General features: G+C 30.8%; 1 protein-coding gene across 9 annotated transcripts in view; it reads left to right on the top strand.

Annotated features, from left to right (window-relative positions):
• LOC143222143 (importin subunit beta-1-like) overlaps positions 1-25,987 on the top strand; it is an 81,139-nt gene that overhangs the window by 25,805 nt on the left and 29,347 nt on the right. For 8 of the 9 annotated variants that reach the window (XM_076448180.1, XM_076448181.1, XM_076448182.1 and 5 more), the window contains 8 exons: positions 7,927-8,109; positions 8,665-8,865; positions 9,654-9,866; positions 12,950-13,039; positions 13,562-13,672; positions 20,390-20,491; positions 21,192-21,363; positions 23,160-23,404. In XM_076448180.1, the coding sequence (XP_076304295.1) occupies positions 7,927-8,109; positions 8,665-8,865; positions 9,654-9,866; positions 12,950-13,039; positions 13,562-13,672; positions 20,390-20,491; positions 21,192-21,363; positions 23,160-23,404 (1,317 nt within the window). Of the gene's footprint in view, positions 1-4,242; positions 6,029-7,926; positions 8,110-8,664; positions 8,866-9,653; positions 9,867-12,949; positions 13,040-13,561; positions 13,673-20,389; positions 20,492-21,191; positions 21,364-23,159; positions 23,405-25,987 lie in introns of all 9 variants that reach the window. The other variant, XM_076448187.1, reaches the window with a different exon arrangement.

Below are 25,987 nucleotides of genomic sequence, written 5' to 3'. Positions count from 1 at the left end.
AATGTTTGGAGTACTAGTTGTTACCTGTAAGCGTAAATCATCTTCAGTATTTAGCTTGTTTCCAAATTTGATCTTTGTAGCTGTATGGTAAAATGTTTGCTTACAAAGATATGTTATTTGAAAGCACATCAGAATTCTCAAAGCTCTGTTACTTATTTCAGGGTATTCCATGGTTATTTGAATCCAAAATTGTGTAATTTCTTCCTGCTGAAATCTTGTTTTTAGGATGTAATCAGTTGAAACTTCTGTAAGCTGTTCTTTCTCTTTCGAAGGCAAATCGTTGGTACTTGCAAAGTCAACAAAGGGGTTTTGAATTCACAGTAATTTTTGTAAATGAGCAGGGAAGTACTCTGCAGTAGTTGTACACAAATTAGATATGTGCTGCAAGACAAATTTTTGTATCTTCTCTTAAGGAAATTTCATTCATAAGTAAAAAATCCACCGAGATTTTCGAAGCAATCAAGTTGTTCCATAAGTATATGTTTACCCCAAGTTTCAGCTTACATTGAAGCACTTCCATATTACTCAGAGCTTTGAAGTATGTTACCCTGGTACTCTGCATTATAGCATTCACTTAATTTAGATAGGCAAATACGTCCAAAAGGTAAGCCACTTTCTGTATCTAGCATTTGTCCTTCAAATTTATATGCAAGTTCAAAATGGCATTCTGATAAAAAGAAACCTATCTCCTCATGCAGTTTGTAAAACCAAGCAAGTACTTTTCCCTGAGAAAGCCCAATAATTTCAGTATGAAGCAGCAAAGTTTCATGCAAATGTTCCATATCCTCACAGAGTAAACTGAAGATCCTTGCATTGAGTGGTCTTGATTTTATAAAATTAACTATTTTTATGACATCACCCAATACCTTTTTTAAGTCTTTGGCATTTGTTTCATTGCAAGTACATGATGAAGACAGCAGTGGATACTCTAGATATCCGGGTTTTTCTTTTTTATATGTGCTACTGTGTTTGAAAGTTTTCCAGTCAGAGCTGCAGCCCCATCAGTGCAAATACTTGAGGAAAGTTGCGTTTGGATTTCATGTTGTTCCATAAATAAATTGATCATTTAATATATTTCTTCACCTGTTGTTTGAGTAGGCAAAGGTTTGCAAATTAGTATGTCTTCTTTAAAATTAGCTTCGAACAGGGAACAACCACAAGCAACATTGCATAACCTGCAACATCTGTTGATTCATTCATCTGAATTGAAAAAAGTTGGACTCGTTTTACTCGCCTTATTGACTCCATTAAGCAATTTGTTGACATACCCTTGATTTTTTGAGAAACCGAGTTGTCAGAAAGGAGCACATAGTTTGTTTTTAAGAAATTTCTCATCAGTCGTCCACTCTATCAAATCTTTTGCTCATGGTTCTATCAATTCTTCTGCAACTGTATGAGCTTCATCTGCTTTTTCAGTATGGTAACTAACACGATATGAAGCAACAAGAGCACCTTTGTTGTCCTGTTGGACAAACAAACAAAATGTTGCTTTCCTTGTAATTAATTGCAAACACTTTCTTTTGAAATACTCAGAAGTTGGATTTTTTTTAGTTGGGAGTATTTAGTTTGTAGATGCTGTTTTAACTCTGCTGGATGCAAACTACTGTTACTCGACACTGTTCCACATTCAACACACAACCCACTACATTACCTGTCCATGTAAAAGCATATTCAATAAAACTTTCATCATACTTTTTCTTTTTTGTTTTGGTGCTTATTGCATCATCTTGTATGCTTGCACGTGATGATAACACAGATGAATTAGTATTAGGCCTAGGCATAGGAAGATTTTTACTCATATCAAATTTATTGCCGATATTCAGCCACTTATCCATCATAACGGTGACAACTAATTATCAATTTGTCTGAAAACATATTCTTATATCTTTGGCACTTGAAAAGTATTTTCATGGACATAAAATAGTTTCTTAATGAAAACACTTTCAAACACTTGAGTTTTATCATCATACAATGACATGCTGACGTAAGATCAGTGTTACCATAACAAAGTTGGAAATAAAGACTTATGGAAAAAAGACTAGGCTGCTAGAATAATATATTTTTCTAAGGAAAAGAGTAACCCTATTATTTTTACAAATTTTTTATACAGAAATTTTAAGCCAAATAACAATATTAAGTCAAATGTGATGTGCTTCTAAATCTCAAACATAATGAAACATGATGTCATGCGGGTGTATGATGTCATTGAGATCATTTGTACCAAGTTTATTTAATTAAATTACAACGAATCTAACCTAACCTAACAGTTACCAGTTATAATTGTCATAAATATAAATATAATTTGAAATTGAAACAACTGATACTGCATCTAATTGCATCACAATATTTCAAATTTGGACAAGTTTCAGCTATGACGTTGTGTTTCATTTAATTCAAGATTTAGCTGCTAATCCAGATCTGGCTTTTAAATGACAGTTGTCATCATTACCCAGGGATGACCATTGTTTCATAAGAAAATTACTAGGCTGTCTTGCATTTCCAATGATGCATGTAATTTTGAGATGGTGCCATATCTACTAGCAACCAGTGGTGCCACTGTGGAAGTTAATTGAGATTGTATTAATACTTTTGCTGCGAGAACCTCTCCTAAGCTAAATAAAATTGCCTAGCATTAGGCAAACATGTTATGTTAAAGATATATTTTACTTTTTACATTTTTGTATAGCAAATTCTGATTCAGTTTTGTAGTTTTAGAAAAAAATATTTACATTCTAAAATTTCCTTTCGGAGCCCCAGTAAACTATGGCGGAACCCAAAGGCTCTGCGGAGCATAGTTTAAAAACCACTCTGTAGATTATACTTTCAGTTATATGGTGTCTTAAAATTGAGTTTTATAAAACACATTTTTTGCATGTGTGTGGAAGCCATGCTTGAAATTGATTTGGTCATGTTATTGTTCATAATAAATAATAAGTCTTAAATTTAAATACTATACCTAAGTCTACTATATTAAATAGAAAAATAATGCATAAAAATTACAAAAATTTCAGTGTTTTTGTCTTATCAAGTTGAACATTTTGTATTTTATGAAATATTGTTAGAAACATTGCTTTTTGAAGACATGCATTCTGTAGTTCAATGTGTGATGATGGCAGTAGAATGTGTGAGCATTCATTGAGAAATGTAGCTAAAATGGGCTGTTTCAGTGGGTATTTCACACAAATAAAAACTTATGATTTATTTTTTACACTACTGATAAATTAATGCAAGTAAAACAAAATTTACCTTATTAAAATCAATTCAAGAAAATATTTTAGAAAGACTCGGTTATAAATTTTGTCTCTTCAATGCTGTTTTGTTTTACCTTCATTTCCTTTTATGTATCTTACTACATTTAATTTATTTTTACCTATTTACTTGGCATTTGGTGCAGATAGCCTAGCTGCTTTGTGCCATTAAACACGAAATCAACCAACCAACCATAAATTTTGTCTCATCCAAAGATATGTATTATTTTTATTTTCTTACAGCCAAATAATCTTTGAAGCAAACATATACTTTTGATTGGGCACAAGCTATTTCAGATTTTAATTCTCAGTTTTGCTCCTCAATGGCTCAGTGATAAGTTCGAAGAATTACAATGCTAAAAACTTGGTTTTTATAGTTGTAGTGGACACAGCACAGATAACCATTATGTAGTTTGCCCCCTGACAGCAAACAAACATTCATTCTTACCTAGAGTGATCACTTAATAGTTTAATAACATTTTCATGAAAGCTTAATAAACTTATTTGGCTAGGAACAGTTTTGTTTTTGTTTTAATTTAATGCATTTTGGTATGTCTCGTACTCAAATATGATCATTTTAGTCTTATTTCAAAAGCAAGTCTAGTATTTAATACAAAAGTTGCACTTATACAAAAACATGCTTCCATATCTATTAGAAAAAACTTTACTACATTTTACATTTACAAGTTTATGCTGTTTGTGTAGATAATACAGAAGAGGTTAAATTGATAGCACTGTAGCCTTTACTTGATAGAAAGTTAAGAAAGGAGAATTTTATACAGTATGTTACCTTCTCTTATTTAAATATCTGTTTTCAGTCACTTTATATGCAAAAAGAGTTTTGTGCATGCCACAAGCCTTTTATCTTCCTTCAGTTGAAATAGACTGATTGCAGTGCATGTCTTATGCAAATTATTATGCACTAACTCTCTACCAGTAATAATGTGACATACTTTTATGATGCATGTGACTTCTTTCTCTTCAATTATCTCAGTCACTTCAAGTTTTGGAAGAAAATGCAAGCACTGGTATCCATGCTCTCACACATCTGGAACTGGCTGATTTCAAGTCATCTCATGCAAATCGTCATGTGACAAACCTCTACCAATAAGAATGGGACATACTCTTGATGCATGTGACTGTCTCTGTCTAATTCTTTTGAAATGTTGCTACTCATTTGGTAGTACTCATGTTGTAACATTTAGTTTGTGCTGTCTTTATAAAACTATTTTGTATTCTTGTGTTAATTTCTCTCAATAAGTTTAACACTCCTACGAAAAGTGGGGCCTAATAGGCCCCAGAGCAACATGAAAGGTTATTAATATTAGGCTAATAATTTTGTATTTAAATGAAATTGCCATTTAAATCCATTAATGAATGGATTAACGAGATTCCCACTGTCCCTATCTACTATCTAGCGAAACCACAGCCAGGGGAACGGGCTTGGAGAAATCAGGACTAGAAACGTCTTTTCGTAGGAGTGTTAATCTTATGTGAAAGTGATATTTTTAACTTGTTGAGTTATTTGATTGTGGGATTATTGTATATTTCTGATTATGAAAGTTGTTACTTTTTGTTTTTGCCAACACAGTTGTGTTTGGTTATTCATTTTGCATTATGTTTTATATATATATTAACACTTAGTAGGTTATATGCCCTATTATCATGTTTACACAGGCTTCAGATTGCAGTATTGTGTTGGTAGATTTTCAACTTTACTTTGTTAAAGATGGCCCAGAATTTTGTCAGTTTTCCTTCACCTTTTTACAGATTGCATTCCAGGTTTTTATTATAGAATTTGCTAGGCTTATCTCAATTTGCTTTTTTTAAGACAAATTTTCAATTTTTTTTATTCAAATGAATCCATTTCCCACTATTTCATTCTCTTACTTCACTACCTGTGTTTTTTCTCTTGTTTCTTGACTCAATGGGTTTGGATTGTGATAAGATTGGCCTTTTATTCATTATATCTTCCAATCATCAGTTCCTTGTGTCTTCTCCAGTGGTGCAGCCTTCCTCTCTCCTGTATATCAAAAGTGTCATATGTTGGAGATACTTTGTCTGTTAGTCACTAGGACAACACCTTGTACATTTGTATCTCAAGATTGCTGGAATGGGTACTAATACTTTTATTAAAATAGAGAACATTGTTTTGACCTACTTAAGTCATCTTCAAAAAAGTTGGAAAGGTTGTTCTTTACTGTAATTTAATAAAATTTTAATACCCATAGCAGAAATGTTCTGTCCTATTTTCACCCATAGCAGAAATGTTCTGTCCTATTTTCACCCATACCTGCAACACCTCTTTCTACAGTGGGAGTACAGAATTGGTTTCCCAAGCATGATCTTCAATTCTCAAGATGTGTTTGGAATAATCTTCAGACTCTTTGAAGAATGCTTCTTTGTTTTCCTCACACTGATCCCTCCTCCTATTCACTGTGGGATTCTAATTTTTCATGTGAAATGAGATATTGCACTGTACCAAAAGCTCTAAGGTTCTTATACTAAAAGTGTAATTTTGATAGGTACTTATCTCTTCTCAAACTTTCCACCCTTGATCTTCACTGAAAAGAGGTGGTGCTTTTTTTTTTTTCTCTCTTGAACTCAGAAGGACAGTTTAGTAGAATTGAAACAAGGGGGTTATGTGCGTCAAGAAAGTATACCACTCTCTTATTGGTGGGAGGTTGTGCATGATGACTTGCATGTGAAATGCATTGGAATTGGTGGGAGCATAAAGTAATTTTTGTATATAGAGGACAGCACTGAATATGTGAATAGAGGTAAGTACCTATTGGAAATAATTTTCAGTGTAAAAAATTTATGTTGTATCTTATATTTGTTTTTTCTGAACAAATGTTTTTAAAAAACCTTTTTGGTTAACTGCTTGTTCAACACAACATTCATTAGAATCAACAGATATTCTGAATTACTTGATTTGTTATTGATAAACCTAAATGAAAGATAGTGCAATAACAGAAATTTGTTTTAATATATTTCGTACAAGCAAAAGTACCTGTTTGCAGTGATTGGATAACTTCAAGTTAATTTGTAAGTGTAAATTATTTCATGAATATTGAAGAGGTTAAATGTATTTCACTCGGAGCCAAAGTTCTGTGCTACTTTTATCTCCCATCATGAAATGGAATTGTTGAATATTTTAGTCATGCTGAGACCCACTCAGCAATAACATATGGTAAATCTAGTTTTATTCTTTAAATCGTCACATTTTGAAATATCAATGATAATTTGGTGAATTTTAATGCAGTTTAGAATATGCTTGCTGAATGAAATTTAGCACCTATACTATTCGTGCCTGCATTCTCTGTCACTTCATGAGTGAATGTTGAGTCTTGCCTGTGTGTGCAACTTTTCAAACATAGCTCAGACACCACTGTTAGCAATATATGTATCTATGATCTTTCTGGACACAACAGATTTTAAAGAAATAGGACAAAATTGCAAACTTTTTTTATCTTAACCCTCTCTAGTTGGGTTATGGGTGAAAGGACATGTCTCATACATTGATTCACATTCAATATTTTATTGAACTACTGTTTTATTAATTTATGTAATTAAGTTTGGTATCAAATTGTATATTATAATTCAATGTTTATATTATACATTTAATTTATTAATTGAAAAACAGATATTAGGAAAACACATCTAAACTAATTTTTGAGTGTTATGTATTATGTTGAATGAAGCAAGGGTTCACATTAAACATTTGTGATGTAAAAATACAATGTACAAATTAGGAACTTAGATTACTGATATTAGAAAATCTAGAATTTGAAATAAAACCTTTTTATCTTTTGTGTTTGCTGAGGTATCTATATATTTAATGAATGAAACACAATATAACTGAATTTTACAAAATACTGGCCCACTAAAACACAGACAAAATAGGTAACATTTTCAAATATTGATGGTAAGTTTTTTTTAATTACTGGATACAATAACATGGGTGCATGTGCACCATATCAGTACAAATTCTGTGTTGTTAGCCAAGCACAAGCAAAAACTGGCAGAATCTCTTTTGAAAGGGTTAGTACAGATTAAGTGAATTAATATATAGATAAGCCATCTCTGTCTCAGTCTGTACTGTAAAACGGTACAAAATACAAACGATGGAAACAAATAATGTGATGGTCTCTATATTTAAACGTAATCCCTTTTTTATGTTGTGAATGTTGAATATATTTTTATATACAAATTACTGTATTAAATGTTGCAAAATGTTTAATGAGTCTTGTACAAATAATTTTTATCTTTGAAAATTGAAACATGAAGCTTATAAAACCATTATATGGGAACCAACTTCATAAATTTTCCAACATCTCAAAGTGCTGTAGAATTGTTTTTTCTTTTCTAATATCTCAAAAAATTATAATTTGGTTTTTTCCAAAATGAGTTTTAAAAATTCACAATTTCATGCATCATAAAACATCTACATTGTTTTATGATAATATTTCAGTTACATATTTTCTATCCAGTAGATGAAATTCAAGCTTTATACTTAATTTCTATATTTTCTTACAACATATTCATTATTGTTTTTAAGTATAAATTAAGTAAAATAATGGTGAAGTGAGCTTGTTAGTTTTTGCAATTTCATTGATATATAACCATTCAATATTTAGTTTGGAAGTATTTTAATTAAAATAGTTTATCTTTACAGCCAGAATTCTTGAAATCACTGTCAGATGTACTTCAACATGCAGGTAATAGTCCTGTGGCTAGGATGGCAGCTGGCCTACAGCTAAAAAATTCTCTTACTTCTAAAGATTCTGAAATTAGGGTTCGGTATCAACAGAGGTGGCTTCAGTTCCCAGAGGATATTAAGACATATATTAAAAAGAATGTAAGATCAGTATTTTATCATAAAAATTTTTAATTCTTGTACATTAAAATAAATATTTTTTCTGTTAATATAAATTTATTTTCTAAAAGTTTTGTCTGCAGTATTTATATGAATATATTAAATTTCTTTTCTTTGAAATTTATGTATTACTTTATAATGCAGTTGATTTAAGTTTCTTTTTTAAAAGTTTATATACATTTTGGGTATTTATGACAAGGTGTTTTTTGTTAATTGTTACTAATTAAAGGAACTTCTGAGCACACTGATATTGGCTTCAGCAATACAGTGAGCATTAAATTATATAAAAAAATAATTTGAAACTTCACTTCTAATATAAATGTATTTTCAATTCTCAAACACATTAAATGTGTTGAAAACAGCTACTTTTATTGTATAAATTTAAGATTTAAAATCCTATATGGATTACTCTTTATGTACCTATTTTGTAAAACTTTAGGTATAGGTCGCATTTCCACTGTTTATGATGTGTTTGTTTTTAAATTCTCTTTTTATAATATATGTGCGTGTGCATGTATAATTTTCTTCTTTATTTAGGTATTGGCATCCTTAGGAACAGAAACCATTAGACCTAGTTCAGCAGCACAATGTGTTGCTTATGTTGCTGTAGCAGAACTACCACATGGTCATTGGCCAGAACTTATTCAGATTCTCACTCAAAACATAACTGATCCTAGCAGCTCTGAAATGATGAAAGAATCAACCTTAGAAACTATAGGATATATTTGTCAAGATATAGTAAGAACTTGAAAAGTTGAAATATATTTTTTTAATGTTCTTTTTGTTGTAAGTTGTACTTAGTGTAACCAACAAAACCAATAACTGTGAATGGGAAGTGTAGAGTTTGTTTGCTGTTTAATTCAGAAATATACTGAAAATATTGACATGTTAGTATTTCCTTGACCTTACTATACAGATAAGTTGAAATAGTTTTAAGGTAAATGATACAAATATCTGTCATTTTGTTTAATTTTTTAATATCATGTAATCCAGAGTTTAAAATAAGTGTTTGTATTTGGCACGTTACTGATTTGATAAGTCTCAAAGATAACTGTTAATGATGTGAAGAAATAAGCTTTTGTTTTTAACCTTAAAATATGTTCATTTTCTATTATGAAAGTTAGTATTGTTATTTTTTCAAAAGATATTCTGTGATTTGAATAGGCATTTGGGAGTGGTTGATTTAGTATATGATCTCAAATGGCTTCAAAGTAGTTAATATTAAAAACACAGTTTATTAATACTATATGATTAAATATGTGTATTTAGCACTCCCCATCAGCAGGTATTGAAACACATTTACCAAACGAAGACTTAAGTGATTTTTAGCAATGTGTTGATTTTTTAAAACAATTATTAAAACAAAAACTGCTGCCTTATATTACTTGCAGTATTATCCTCATATTTAATCATCTTCTCATATGACTATAGTTCTCAGCTATAAAATTTTGCAGAACTTTTGTAGCCTTCTTTTCTTTAGAGGGAAACTAGTTTTTAATTGTAATGATGTGTATATTTTTCAACAGGAACCTGATGTTCTTGTTACTCAGTCTAACGACATTTTAACAGCAATAGTTCATGGAATGCGAAAAGATGAACCCAGTGATCATGTAAAGCTAGCTGCTACCAATGCACTTTTAAATTCATTAGAGTTTACCAAAGCAAACTTTGCAAAAGATTCTGAACGTCACTTTATAATGCAAGTTGTTTGTGAAGCAACCCAGTCATCAAACACTCAGGTGAGTGCAAAGCTAATTGATCAGTTGATTTTTTTTGCATACAAAAAAGTTAAAGAATAATTTGTTACCTAAGCTTGTGCTTTGCTTAGATGTATATATTGAAGGTTAGTAGTTCTACAGATCTTTAAAACTATTGAAAAACTTTAGAAGTTATTTTTGTTTTGGAAAAAAAAGTCACTTTACAGAATTATTAATGAAGAGCAAATGAATTGCAATTTACATTTATCTGTTTAAATTAACATCTGAAATTACTAACAGTGTTGTAAGTAAATTATTAGTCATACTTGTTTACTTTGTGCTAAGACTATTATTGAAATTTAAATGCATTCTTTAGTTGTGTTGTGATGACACTTAGAATAAGAATATGGCATATCATTTTTCTCAGAATTATTTTTCCTAGATTCTTTATATTTGGGTTTTATTTGCTTATGAAAGTATTGAAAAGTTTAGGAAACTTAAACCATGAAGTTATTTTTAACTACATGAAATAGAAATTTTTTTTGTACCATCTGATTCTTCTAAGTACACTTACATTGGCAAGTAAGATACTGCTGAATTTAATACATTTGAATTCAAAAACATTATGAAATTCAAATTACTAATTCTTTTCTAGGTTTACAAGTTGAGACAAAAACTGACCAAAAGCTTGCTTCTGGTCAAGAGATATTAATTTCTGTCTCGTATCTCCTTTTCATGTTTTGAATAATGAACATTAATTAACCCTTTCAGCATTGGCTTGGTCCATGGGACTGACCTTGTAATCATTTAGTGCTTGTTACAATTTTCATGCTGTTACTTTTAAATTAGTAAGCATACATTCTCAAAATTTGACAGATTATCAGTACGCATTAGTGATTTCATATGCAAAATGTCAGACTATTTTTTATCATGTTTGATGGTTTGTTAACACTTTACAACTGGCTCAGTATAATATATACAAGTTCTTATGTATACATATTTGCATACGTTAAATATTTACACTGTAATGTTTGATACAGTGTGTGTATGTCTTTACAAAATTTGGTAGACTTTTAGTAAAGACCAAGTAATTTGTACACAAAAAATCAGATTTTCTAATGAAGTATTTTTACTTAAGATTTGTGAAAATGTTAAGCCTGTTTCATTAATAATCCAAGTGTGAATTGATTTTCATGTTCTGATTAAAAGCTATTCTTCTTTCCAGAAATTTTAAATATTATTTAGGTAACCTCTAAAACCTAAATACATTTCAAGCATTTCTCTTCAGTAAGACTTTTATATTTTGACTTTTATTTTCTCTACCCTAACTACATTGGGTCTGTCAGTTTGACTGACGTCATAACCACGTTATAACCGTAGGAAATAAATATAAATTATGCCTTTTTTCTTTCTAAAATGACTATGAGTTAAACACAAACATAAATGTTTAGACAAAATAGTTTAAAACTCATTACATTATACATTTATATAAATTTATTATTTTCATTATATTGAACTTTCAGCTGTGCCTGGTAACAGTACAGAAGTTAGTGATATGGAGCACGTACACTCATGTTACCATATCCAGTAATATAAAACTGACCCTTAGCCTTTATAAAGCCACCTATCTCAGCTGTGTTTTAGTGAACTAGTATTTTGTAAAATGCAATCACATTTCAGTTATTACACATTGTATATTTATATAGATTATTAATATTTACAAACATGTTCTTGGAGTTGATTTTCTTGAAACATAGAACAGTAAATAAAGAAATAAAGCAAACAATTATCTCTTCTAGTTGTAACCTTTTGTATTCAGTTGCTGCTAGTCATAACTTATTAACCCATAAGAAATTTAACACATGGAGGATGTGAAGCAAAATAATTTATTTTATGACATTTTGGTTATTCAAATATATATATAAAACATAAATTACTTAATCACTACCCTAGAATTATAATTTATCAAGTTTAGTAACTAAGCTGTATTTGTATACAAAACAATATGAAATTTTGAACAAGCTAAAGACTGCAGAAATATAGGGTGACCTTCTCTAAAATGTTCATGTGGGAATTTAAACCTGTACATAGGTCATATGATTTACATAACCCCCTAAAAAATATAAGTAAGACATTGTCTTCCAACTCACTCCTGAAGATGGCATTGTGATGTTGAAATGTGAGTCAAGTTTTTAGTGGTCACATACTGACCTTATTTAAATGTTTTTAATTGTGCACCTGTTTTAATGTGTATTTTATTATTTTCTGTTAACACTATTATAAAAAAAAACTTTACAAGGGATAAATAAAGTCTAAATATTAGTAATTACAGTAGATTTTATATGTAAATTTAATAGGTGGAGGTTAGGAGATATACTAGTTTAGATAAGTTGGTTGGGTTCCTGTACTTTTATTAGTATAATGATGGATGAAATGCCTTGCTTATCCAAATGGTAGGACCTTGTTTTTTTGTTGTTGTTTTTTGTTCCATTTATCTTGTATTCCTCTTTAAAGGAGTTATCTCCTTATGGTTGTCTGCATGTAGTGAAGGGTGATATAGATGCGAGACATTTTAGGCTTGATCATTGATATATTACTATTATAACTTATTTTTCATTTTCTTACTTTTAACATACAAGGCTAGCAAACAAGATTAAGACTGGTAGATGAAGTAATACCCCCTGCAGTTGATTCTACTTCCACATTCACTTCCAAAGCTTGTGCATGTTTTATATCCCACTTTTTAACTTATGCACTGATGATGTTTGTAATGTATACATTTTTGTAGTATTGTTAACATTTACTTAACTGTTGAAATAGTTTTCACAGACATATATATATATAGACACACACATACTTACACACACATTTATAAAAGTTATTTTAAGGACTTGTGGTTTTTGCTATAAGCTTTCATGAGATGAAATGTGGATAGTAATAGTAAGGTAGTACCTAAACAAGTTAGGTATTGATAATCTTTCTTGTAATCTTAGCAAGCCAAGATTACTCCTCTGTAAGCCCACAGCATGAAATCAGAAGTTTTTAAATTTATGTATATATACCACACACACACACACACACACACACACACACACACAACACACAAAAGTTTTTTTTTATTTCAGGTGCGTGTAGCATCACTTCAGTGCTTAGTGAAGATTATGTCACTTTATTATCAATATATGGAACACTACATGGGACCTGCATTGTTTGCTGTAAGTGATTATTGCTCATTTTTTGATGTTATATATTCTTTTAAGTATAAGGTATCACAGTTTCTTCTAAGATATCTTTAAAATTTGTTGTAAGTGAAAAGAAATATATAATACTATTCACTTTGATTAACATTACAGGTCTTTAACACACAACCTTTAGTAGTTGGTAGAATTGTTATATACAAACATAAAGAATACACATAAATCTGTGCTAACACTACTCAGTTATAGAACATTGTACTGATTATAAGATGGCTATAAATCTTGGTCACAAACGTAGCAGTAAGAAGTACTTAGTTTACCCATATGGATGTGTAACTACAATCTATAAACCTGAATGAAGAAGTCAGTAAAATTCAGAAATCAACAAATGTGAAAGTTGCTCTAAACAGTATTATTTTGACTCATATCTTGTCTGGGCAAGAACAAGCTCAGATTTTCTTAGTTGTGTTTGCATTAGTAACATTGTTATTTATATATTATGCATAGTTTTTGATATTATTACTATTGTGATTTTTATAGATTACGATTGAAGCCATGAAAAGTGAAATAGATGAAGTTGCTCTGCAAGGTATTGAATTCTGGTCAAATGTATGTGATGAAGAAGTGGATTTAGCTATTGAAGCTTCAGAAGTAAGTAATGTTTAATTATTAGGAACATCATTATCATTTATTTAACTCTATGGACACAGGATTCTGTATTTTATACTCCCTTGTAACCATTATGAAGATACATGTTCTGTAACCCTGAAAATACTTAATGTAGCTTCATGAAATTAAGCAGTCTTTTAGTAAACATTAAATATTATTTGTGTACAAAACATCATATTTTTGAATGAATTATCTTTACTAAAGTGTTTTGTTTGTGAATATATGAAGTTAGAGTGTTGACTTTTACAAGTTCAAAGTGATTTTCATGTCATTGTTTTCCAGTAAAACTATATTTTATCTGTTATTTTCTGTACCTGAACTGTATATGGAATTGTTTAGTTGACCAGTTTCTTTATGCACTACAAAAAATATGAAACAACACCAAAATACTCTTTTTTTTCACATTCTAAATTGTGAGGACATTGTAATAGACAATTACTAAATACTTAATTTTACATTCCAAGCTTGTACTTGTTTTATTTACAATTGAATTTTGATCTTCTCAAACAACAGCTGCTTATTATGTCAAACAACTTTGTGTGAACTATGGATTCAGTTACAAGAACATGTTGAATTCACAACCATGCTTAAGCTTAGTACATGCTATCATTGATCATGAGTATTTTGTTTATTGATTTTATTTAAAAATACATATAATAACTTTATAAGTTTCTTATATTTTAGTTACTTTTATAACAAAAAATAAAAAAATAGATAGAAATTCAGTAATTTAAATCTGAAATCTTGTCTGTTTCAAGCTTTTGCACTTGTACAGTCCAAATCAACTTTAATTCAACATAAAAATATTGTGGAGATGGAAATGGTTTTTGAAATCAGTTATTCAGTTTAAAACATGAAGCATTTCTACAAATATAAAATACAAAGTCCTAAAAACATATAATTTATGTTGCTTTTTTAATTGAGAAATCTCCACACCTGTTCAAACAATGATTCACAAAGAAACTTGCATTAAATTGTTCAATTATGCTTAGTCAAAGGTCTTTAGACCATGTGGCAATTAATTAAGTGGAGTTTTTGCTTTCTGGTGGTTACAATGAATATGATAACAGTTGTTAGAGGAATTTATAAAAATTTTTGAAAGCAGGATGCTCATGTGACGTCACTATTGCTTATTTTTTTCTAAGCCAAAAAAACTTTTCTTTTTTTCCTTTCTTTCTTTTTTGTAAAATGACAATTTAGATCTGTAATTTGCATAGTATAAGTGAGAAATTACACAGAATTACAAGACAATAGCAGAAAATATAGACATTGGCAATTTGGATTGTCATGTGATAGGGAATGTGAAGATTGAACATTTACTGACCTCTAGCTTGATTAAAAAACGTGTGTAGGGTAGAGTTTAGTTGAAGGGACACATTTGCATGCAGAAGCTCAAGAATTTTGGCTTTTATCCTGCCTCTGGATTAGGCATTTCTATACCTTTTTATTAAGGTTTAAAAGGACCATATTAACTTTGCTGCTGTTATCAGGTAAATATTCAGAAATTGAAACAAATGAATGAATTTTAAAAAATAAATTGCTCTCCATTGTTTTTGTTTTTCAATTTCATTGCCATATATCGACATTTCTATTAACCCATAGAAATGTGTAGTCTAAAGGTCTCATTTGACAAATTTATTCCTTCATTTATTTGAAGAATATATGTATTTTGAATCAAATTTTACAATACTTTTATTATTGGTTCTTTGAAGATAAATGAAATCCTTTCACTTAAATACAAGTATTTGTGCAAGACATCTAACCCAACTAACTTTGTCAGTCTTTGGTATACTCAGAAAGGTGCCTTACAGGCCATAGCCAAATGGTGTTGATGGTTCTTCCTAAGGCTTCTTATATAAGAGCACCTGCACCATTGGTCTTTCCCACTAAGCTTGATGTCACATCTGATGTAATATCAGATTATCAGAAAGGTGCCTTACAGGCCATAGCCAAATGGTGTTGATGGTTCTTCCTAAGGCTTCTTATATAAAAGCACCTGCACCATTGGTCTTTCCCACTAAGCTTGATGTCACATCTGATGTAATATTAATGTTCATTCCTAGTAATAAGTTCTTGTCTGCAAGAACTTCATGTGTGTCTTACTTTAATGATGTATTTTCTGATGATTCCCAAATTATTTATGATGTCACCTTGTTATGTTAATCTGTAATTGAAGGGTTGTTGTTGTTGTTTTAAATTAAGCACAAAGCTACATAATGGGCTATCTGTGCTCTGCCCACCATGGGTATCGAAACTCAGTTTTTAGTGTTTAAGTCCGTAGACATACTGCTGAGCCACTGGGGGGCTGTAATTGAAGGGAAATATCAGTCAAGTAGAGTTTGAAGTAATCCATAGGTGTACCACAAATGAACACTGCAGACTCATAATTATAATCTACCCTAGAGTCTATCACACCATTTTAAAGCTAATGTTAGTATACTTATTTCTTTATCTTAAGAACCTATCATTCTATTAGTTAAACAAATTGCAAAAATCCCTTGAATTTTTGAAAGTTATTCCAGTTCTCTGTAAGCTTATCCAACCATCCTCCATATCATATGATTGAATTTCTGATCCTAAGTCATGAAAGCTTAGGCTAGGTGATGACTGAAACACTTTGACAAATTTTTGTGAAACTTGTGTATGTACATTGAACATTATGGACAGCAGTTATGGTAACAAATAGGCTAACATAAGGTGTTACAAGCATAATTTCTTTGACTGGGATCAAAATGAAAAGCCACTACTTAAACTCATAAATTCACTTTGAAATTTCTCTGGAACAAATTACAGAGCACTTTTCTCCATATAAATTTTGTTACAAATCTTCAGTATCCATAACATTGACTTAAAGGACAAAAAGTATTTGGTGAAAATATATAGTTCTTCCACTTTAATCCATTGTGATACCTGATGCCATACAATACCTCCTATCATGTGTCATGCTTCATGTGTGCTACATGTGGAACTGAGTAGTCTTTCTAACTTTGCCATGTGTATAGTACGTTTGCAGTATTGGAGCAAGAGAAAATGCACATTGTTTTGGAAGTTGATTGTTTGCAACCATGTACAAGCATAGCCTGCAATGTGAATATTAGATTTATTCCATTCTTCAGTGATATAATGAGCAGATCAGTTTGCTAAGCAGAATTGTAGAGGGAGCATGTCATTCATTTTGAATTGTGTATTAGTCTTTTTTTAATAGAAGGTTGTAGAGTGGGAAAGGTCATCAAACACAAAGAAAATAGGTAGGACATCTCTCCCCTCTGAAACAGCAAAGCTGAGGCAGTGATTTATCTATGTCATTACACTTTACCAGTTCTGAGAGTGTTAAAACATTTTAAATTTATTCAGTTCTTATAAAGTAAAATACATTGTATTTGACAAAATCAGCAAAAAATATTAAGGGACAGTGCTGGACTAAAAGTTCCAAAATGGAGAAGTTTTTGAATGACAACAATAACTTGAAAGTTAAACAAAGGTTTTGCTTGATTGTTCTTAGTTTTACATAAAAAAAAACAATTTGTACTGTGCAAAAATGTTAGTACAAAGTCAAAAAATAGATTTCAGGCTGCTTTTAAAGAATAATGGAAGGTGACCCATAGGTGAAACATCAAAATTTTATTAATATTTATATTTGGTGTAATGGGAATTCAGTGAAAGTGCTTGAGTTCAGCAAACAGTTAATATTTTGTTTGTCACTCTTTTGCTTTAATAATGGCAGGCAGTCTTTCAGGCATTGTTGCAATATATTTAATCAGATTCCTTTAGGATTTTACTCCAAGTGTCTCTAATACTCTCCCATACAGTTTCTTTGGAAATAACTTTTGATATTTCAAATCCAAGATCTTCTCATTTGGTTTGGGAGCATTGCATCATTTGAATGACTTTAGCAGCTTTTTTCTTAGCCAGTAATTTTTGCATAAGTTGGATGAGTGTTTGGGGTTATTATTTTTGTAGTAGAATCTTTTATCAAACTGCTAGGTATACAATAACAGGGTCAGTATGTATGGTACTAGCTTTGGTCCACTATTCAATCTATTTTGCAAACATCTTCTGTTGTTTCAGCAAAAACCACCCCCTGAAACCATCACAGTTACTTCATTTTAGGTCCTATGCTTTAAGGTAAGTATCTTTCACTGATCTTACAATCTACACTTTGAACCAAATGTTTCAAACTCAACTTCATCTGTCCATAACAATGTATTCTAATCACCAACAATCCAGTGTTTCTACATTTTAGCAAAATTTCAGTCTCTTGGCAATATTGGAAAGTTGAAGTAAAAGTTTTTAGCTTCTATATTGCCAAATATTCCATTCTTTTTTGATACTGTAGATCTGGATACCTTTCTGTCATTTGGTACATGAGCATTTATCTCATGTTTGAGATCAGTTGTAGTCTTTCTTATGTTCTGAAGGCTACATAAACAAATACACTTAACATCAGTATCATTGAGTTTAGGTGTTCTGCCTTTTGTCTTCCTGTTTTTAAATTTATCTGTCTCAGTCTCATGATATAGGGTATAGTTGATAGTGTTTGGGGAACATTTCATATCTGTAGCAACTTGTGGGGGAGGAGAGTTCATTTAGATCATGTAAAGTTTTTGTGAAAACTGCTATACTGACAGTACTCTGTGTTTTTTGGGTCATGGCATGACAGTAAAACCTATTATGTAGTTTAAACACTGTTTCTGTCAAGGTTTATTTGTGAAGTACTATTAAAATGATTTGTTATGGGATATACCAGTACCATATTCTAGTTTCTTTCTATATAGTTAAGATACTGCATGGAGTACCGTGGCAGCTTTTTCAGATCCTACATTTGATCAGTATTATCATTCATATAGAACCCTTACAACATGCTTTTAGTACAAGTATATGGGAATTCTAAAGAATAATAAATATTCTCACCGTGGCTCATTCATTTGTCAAGAGAGATCAGCAAAGTATTACTATGTATTAAAATTTATATTTTATAACATCATGGAAGAATTAGTCTCATAAATTGGAAACACTGACAAAATATCCTCTTGGCCTAACACTTTTACACAGTACTATAGTTTGTCTTTACATCTGGAGCAAGATGGGTTTAAATTAATTTCCTTTGCTGCTTGGTCTGAACACGAGATAAACTTTCAAACTGAATATACAGAAACGTGTAGCATTGTATGTCATTTGAGAGATTTAAACTTTGCCTTTGTATAGACTATATAATACATCAAACAATCATGGGCAATTTGTAAAAGAGGTGTGTCTGGTGGGTATGTTTTTCTACTATATATCTCTGTAAACATATCAGAGTGAAGGGTTCAAAAATTAGCCTTTATCTTAGTATTATCTGTATTATAATGAGTAATTTGCATTAAATTCTGTTCTTTTGAAGGAGGCTGTTTTTTAATTAGCAAAGAGCTAAAATCTAGAACATAAATGTCATGATTTTCATACTAGAGTAACTGAGTCTTTTTGTTTTTCTTATAACATTAAGAATTAAAAACTTGTATGAAGATTTGATTAACTATATTTTGAAGCCAAATTTATTCTTATACATCGATAATAAAGTATTTTATTTAAATTTTAAAAACTTGTGATATGCTCATTTTTACATACCTATAGTGAGAGGATTAATAAAGGTTTGAGATTTGTGTCACTTTATTAGTTACCCTTGGCTTTTTGTACATATGTACCACAATTCTTTTGTGATTGCATTTGTTGGCTTTGGTGTTATTTTAGCACTAAATGGTTTAATACACAAGTTTTGCTATTTGAATGTATTTGAACCTCCTAAATAATAATAACTATATGATATGGGTGCTCCAATAAGTGCAGAAACTGAAATTTTGACCATGAGTTAACTGATATTAGCAATCATATACCATAAATCTGTGGCATGCACAAAATTATAATGACATAGTATGTGACATAGTTGTTTTGTACTTTTTTTTATATTTTACACAGATTAGGCAGTTGTGCAGTAAGAAAAATTAAAATGTAAAATATGAATTAAAAAGCAAATTTTGCATCTATTTTAAATCTTTTTTTCTCAGTGTATTCAATACTTCTAGCTTAGTCTATGACTTAGAAATTTTATGACTGGAGAATTTCTGACAAGTATTCAGCTTAATTTAAATAAAATTATAAACATCTGAATGAATGTTCAAATTTAAACCCATACAAGACCCATACATCACTACAAATTTATCATGGTAATAACTTATTTTTTTATTTTAAGAGTGAAGTCTTCACAATGGAGGTGAAGGTTTTTGTCTATTCTCTCCCACTGCCACTAGCATAATCTTTGAATATAACTGCATGTAGGAAAGTACCTTATTACATTACTTTAACAGTTCATTATATTGTGTAGCTTCATATCTTCAGCAAATTATCGGTTCAGCTTACTCCCACATCAGATGAGAAAGTTAAAAAAATGAAACATATTCTGCCAGCAAAAGTCATGCTAGAGTTGAAAGAAGTATTTTTATTTAGTGATTGGGAAGTAAACATGTTAGTAGAGAACTGATACAGTGATCTTCACTTTTCATTATCTGTTCAGTATATAATAAAGTAAAAAAATTAACTCTTTTTATGGCCCTTTTTAGTAATATATAAATGCTGAATGTAAGATATGTATTCTTTTCAGTGTATCATTGAGGTAATCAGTCTTCCATTATATCTTGTATTTGTTATATTTTTGTTTTGTAGGCAGCAGAACAAGGCAGACCTCCTGAACGAACTTCTCGCTTTTATGCAAAAGGAGCACTACAATATTTAGTTCCCATTCTCATGCAGACGCTTACTAAACAGGTTTGTTTATTATGAAGCATACAAACTAGAATTGAGAATATTGTTAACTTCATTTTAATTTATGAAAATAAAAATACTTTTTCCAAATGAAGTCTTTAGGCACAGTAAATTTGTTTGACTTGAATGTGAGTACAGTCATATATAAGAAAATTATAAAATTACATTCGGTTTTATTAATAAGTATAATTTATGTTGTTTTTAATTATTATAAGATTAACTAAGAGAAGTGTGTTAAAATTAGTGTTTGAATATGTAATGAAAAAAAGTCTTGGATAAAAATTAAAGGAAAACTATATATGAGATTTTACATATAACTTGTATTAGTTTTATTAGTGCTACTGCTAATGCAAGATGTGTATTATTATTGTAAATTATACTTGGTTAGGTAGTTATTTCCACCTGCCAGAAGTGATGATATTGGTAGCCCAAACTGCTACAACTCTTGTATTCAAATGATTTGACTTATTTATGAAAGTAATACATATTCAGAACTTGTTTTTTGTCATATGATACTTAAGGAATAGATCCAATAAAGTGTTGAAAAAATGATATCCTGGAAATACTAAAACTGATAATGTGTTTTGCACCATTTATCAATTGTATAGTTTGAATTTTACATTATTAAGTATAAAAATAAACTTTTTATAGAAGCTCCAAATTTTATCGTTTGTATTCACTTGTTCACACACTCAATTATCAGGATGAGCATGATGATGAGGATGACTGGAATCCTTGTAAAGCTGCTGGGGTATGTTTAATGCTGATGGCCACTTGCTGTGAAGATGATATAGTTCCTCATGTTTTACCTTTTGTGAAAGACAATATAGCTAATCCAGCTTGGCGTTATAGAGATGCAGCAATTATGGCATTTGGTATGTTTCATAAGAAATTTCTGGTTTTGAGATACTGATTTCTGATATTCTCCTACTTATACAGTATAACTTTTTTAAACAAAAAATGCCAGAATGGATCCAACATTATGAGGAAATATATTAACTTGATTACTACAGCAACTTTATTTTTGAAATCCTTTATTATTAGACAAAGTTATCTCTGTCCATCACTTCTATATATGCCTTCTTCATTTTGTATGTATTCCCTTTTATGTGTAATATACAATTAAGTTAAGCATTATTATTAATTTTAATTTTGAGAGTCTGTTACTACCATCTTTTTGAGAAATCCAGTCCAACAATATTTTTACTTTTTCATATTACTAGATTAGATCATGTTATAGATAATTGAAAAAGATACTCATATTTATCATTTTTAGTCAAAGTTGGATATATCCTGGTTCTTAAGTTGTAAAAAGAAAATAAGGACACCTAGAGGGTTTGAGTGAAAATTGGTACATTTTGAATAGTTGAAACATTGTTCAGACAGCTTTTCATATTTATTTAAAGTTGTGTGTTAAAAACAATATTTTCACTGTTTCCTGATGTAGACTTAATAACATGCATGAATATTCTGGTTCAATCAGTGATCACGAGAAAACCCACTTGTAGAGAAATATATATGTAAAAATGGCTGGTTTGGGTTGAGAAAATTTTTATGTAGAGGAATGAACAACGTTTTGACCTTCTTCAGTCATCGTCAGTTTCACAAAGAAAGAAAGAGGTAACTGACCGATAGCTGACCACATGTTTGAAGGGGGTTGTGTAATTGAGTGTAGGAATGTAGAACCGATACACAATTTAAAACAGAAATTCACCGAAAAATCACCCATACTGGACTATACATTCTTTGGGACTCAGCACATGAAACAAAACAAAAACTCAACATACTAAGAAACCAAATAAACACAGCCATAAAACTATGTTCACCAGATAAAATTAATGATGAATTAGACAAAATAAAACAATACTTCAGCAACATCAATAAGTTTCCTCCACAAACCATCGAAAACATTATATGCACACGCCTAGACAAAAAGCAAAATCAACTAACAAAATTAAACATATCACAAGAATTAAAAAATCACGAAACTATATACTGCTGCATGCCATATATTCCTGACATCAGCAGAAAAACAACCAACATTTGGCAAAAACTAATAACAAAGTATGACATTCCAGTTAATGCCAAATTTCAAAAACCAGGCACAAAACTAAAGTCTATACTATGTAAAAACTACACTGACAAATACAACACAAAGATTATTTATAAAATACAGTTTGATAACTTTCACGACTTCTATGTTGGAGAAAGTAGAAAAATGGAAACCAGATTCACAGGACACAAAAAGTCATCTTCACATGTTTTCGCACACTGCAGATCGAATAAACAAAACCATAGAAAATGCCCAAATACTAAATAAAGAAACAAACATAAAGAAATGCAAAATTAAAGAAGCCTTACTTATACAACAACTCAAGCCTAAAATAAACCAATACAAAGGAACACCTTTATACCTATATTAATAAATATAATCAAACATCTAAGCATGCCCTCTACATTCTTATTCTCAGTTACACAATCCCCTTCAAACATACAGTCTTTCTTTCTTTGTGAATCTGACGATGACTGAAGAACGTTGAAACATTGTTTGCTCTTGTACATAAAAATTTTCTCAACGCAAACCAGCCGTTTTTACATATATAATATTCTGGTTTTGTCTTTTTGTCACAGGTTTGAAATATTTTATTGTTTTACACTGTCAAATTTTCAGGTTGTATACTTGAAGGGCCAGACCCTAGTCAACTCAAACCCATTGTAGAACAGGCTATGCCAATGCTAATAGAACTAATGGCTGACCAGAGTGTGGTGGTACGGGATACAGTTGCATGGACCATTGGTCGTGTGTGTGAGCTCATATCTGAAGCTGTAATAAATGAAAACTATCTTAAACCACTTCTCGAGACATTGGTTAAAGACCTTTCTGCTGAACCAAGGGTTGCATCTAATGTATGCTGGGTATGTACTTCATTATTATTAGAATTTCAACCCAGAATATTTAGCCTTTGTAACTGATAATGTCTGACAATATTATATTGTAAATTATTATGATAATAAGAATGTGTTTTATATCTGTCTATCTATATATATTTATATATAACACATTCTTCAACTGAATTACTCATACTGCTAACTCTCTAAATGAGGTTGGTCAAATTGATTGACCAATCTTGTAACCACCTGTACTTGTTATCATGTGTGTACTTCTAACTTTTTTTGGAATATTAAATGCACATTCACAAAACTTGGTAAACTTTTAGTAAATATTACAAAACTCTTGCACATGAAAAATCAGGTTATGCTATTATAGAAATACTATTTGTTATCTTATTTCCACATTTCATTTACATAATTTGTGGAATTTCCTAAATGAATATCAAAAGTTTGCAAGGTAAATATTTTAATTTTGTAACAGTATGTTATCACAAGCCTTGTACACCCTCGTACCCCCACATTCATCATGGTTCAAATGCATCTCACATGTAAATTGTTATTTGAGGACCCTCCACCAATAGGAATATGATTCCCTTTATTCAATTCTACTGAACTGTCACCTCATTAAACAGTGATCTAGTGATGATATTTTTTATTGTGCTTTCTTCAAGCATTTTTGTCTGTAATATTTCATACAAAGAGGAAATATTTTTTACAACACTGTATTCCCATAGGTTTCAGTGAAAACTTACCTTTGTTGTTGTTGTTGTTCTCCAATTCTTCGTCATTACATGATGAATTCCAAAGTTCATAGTATCACTTTGGAAATTATACCACCTGCTTTCAGCACAAGTACATGGACTTTAGTTCAGGAGAATGTGATCGATGAATTTTCAGCTTTCATTTATTGAGACAGTTGATCATTATGTGAGTCAACTTTTTTCTTCTGATATTGCCAGACTTCATCTTAAAGCTGCTGAACCTGTTTATAATGATGGATATTTTGGCAGTTATTTTTACTTCACCTGACTATGCTGTGCCTTCCCAAGCTAGGCCTAACTCAAGGTTTTTAGTCGTGATTTCTCAGGTGTGTTCTGTTTCATCCATTTTACCAACTTCTTTTAATCTTGTTTGTTATTACTTGGCATCCTTTCCTCACAATACTTTGTTTGCCCTCTTTCTCCTGACATCAGGTTGTTTCTCAGCTGCAAACAGGTGTCAGCATGCCTAGACCTCCACATTCTTGGATTAGTTTTCTTTGACTTTGGTTCTCAGCAAATATAATCACTTTTGTCTGTATGGAAGGCTGAGCCTGACAATACCATTTATTTATCCCATGGCCAGTATGGTACTTGTTCATCATACAGCTTCTTTCTGAAGCACTATTATACTGAGAGAATTTCAAGGATACATGTTCCCTCGTTACTTCTATGTTGGCATGATGATCAACTTCAACTTTATCCTTTCATAAGTGGTGGTGGTGTTTTTGCTGTTTATATCTGCAGCAGGTCTCCAAGGTGAACAGCCTCTAGTCGATAGAACAGTGTAGGTAAGGGAAGTCGGCAAAACGGAGCCAGACCCTGAGTCAGGTCGTTTGAATTGAATTCATGTTCATATTTGCTTGACTTCTTCCTTTCGGAAAAGGACCTGGCCATTCTCTCCATTGCTGCCTTTGCCTCCGTCCAAGATAACATTTAGAGTGACATCCTCCACCCAAAAAAAAAAAAAGAGTAAAAAATTATTTAATAAATAAATAAATAAAACTAAACCTAATAACAATTCACGAAAGGGGACGAAGAGGAACCACAACGTTCCTGAACACCCCAGTTGGAGAGAGAATTCTTACGATTTCTCTCTCTAAACTAAACCCCTGCCACGATAGTTTGCGTTTGCTGTTGATATCTTTGGAAGGGATACTCTTTTCCCAGGTTCATATATTTATTTTCAGGACTTGCAGATGGCTCACTTTTTCTGTTGGTCCATTTTGTTGGGATATTTCTGAGAATTTGGGATCATGTGTGGAATCTGAGGAAAAAATTTGACCCTTTTATCTTTGGTTACTTATTTGTCTCATTCTGAGACCTTAAAATTTCCTGTTACTCTTCCATGTCCTGAACCATTCCATTCTTTACCTGTTCCTAGCACTAAGGGTTCTATCATTCTAACATATTTTGAGTATAGGAAAATTATATCTTTCCATTTTTTTACTATGTTATGTCACTATTGTTAACTGTAATCATCAACATATACTGTAGTAGTGTGTTTAAAATTAAGAAATGGCACTATGTAAGTATCTTTTAGCTTTTTATAGACTTTTGAAACTTGACATAATTTCATTTTTTTTTATATTTCACTTATAGTTTATTTTTAGTTTTCCTTTCCAACTCATTGTCTCATTATTTATACCAGTTACATCAACTTTTGCTTTTGGGGTTCAATTGTTATTATATGGCAACTTGTTTCACAAATGCTTAACACACTCATGAATAATGTCATTGTGTTTATACACTTATAATCCAGGTGACATGTTTAACTTAGAAAAATCAGTAAACCTTTCAGATATGATTTTTAAAAGAAGGAGAGTACTTAATCATCTTAAATATAAAA

The sequence above is a fragment of the Tachypleus tridentatus genome, chromosome 8 (genome assembly GCF_004210375.1).
Source record: "Tachypleus tridentatus isolate NWPU-2018 chromosome 8, ASM421037v1, whole genome shotgun sequence".
Taxonomy (NCBI): Eukaryota; Metazoa; Arthropoda; class Merostomata; order Xiphosura; family Limulidae; genus Tachypleus; species Tachypleus tridentatus.
Note: the sequence above shows the minus strand (reverse complement) of the source record. Positions and strands in the feature narration are given on the sequence as shown.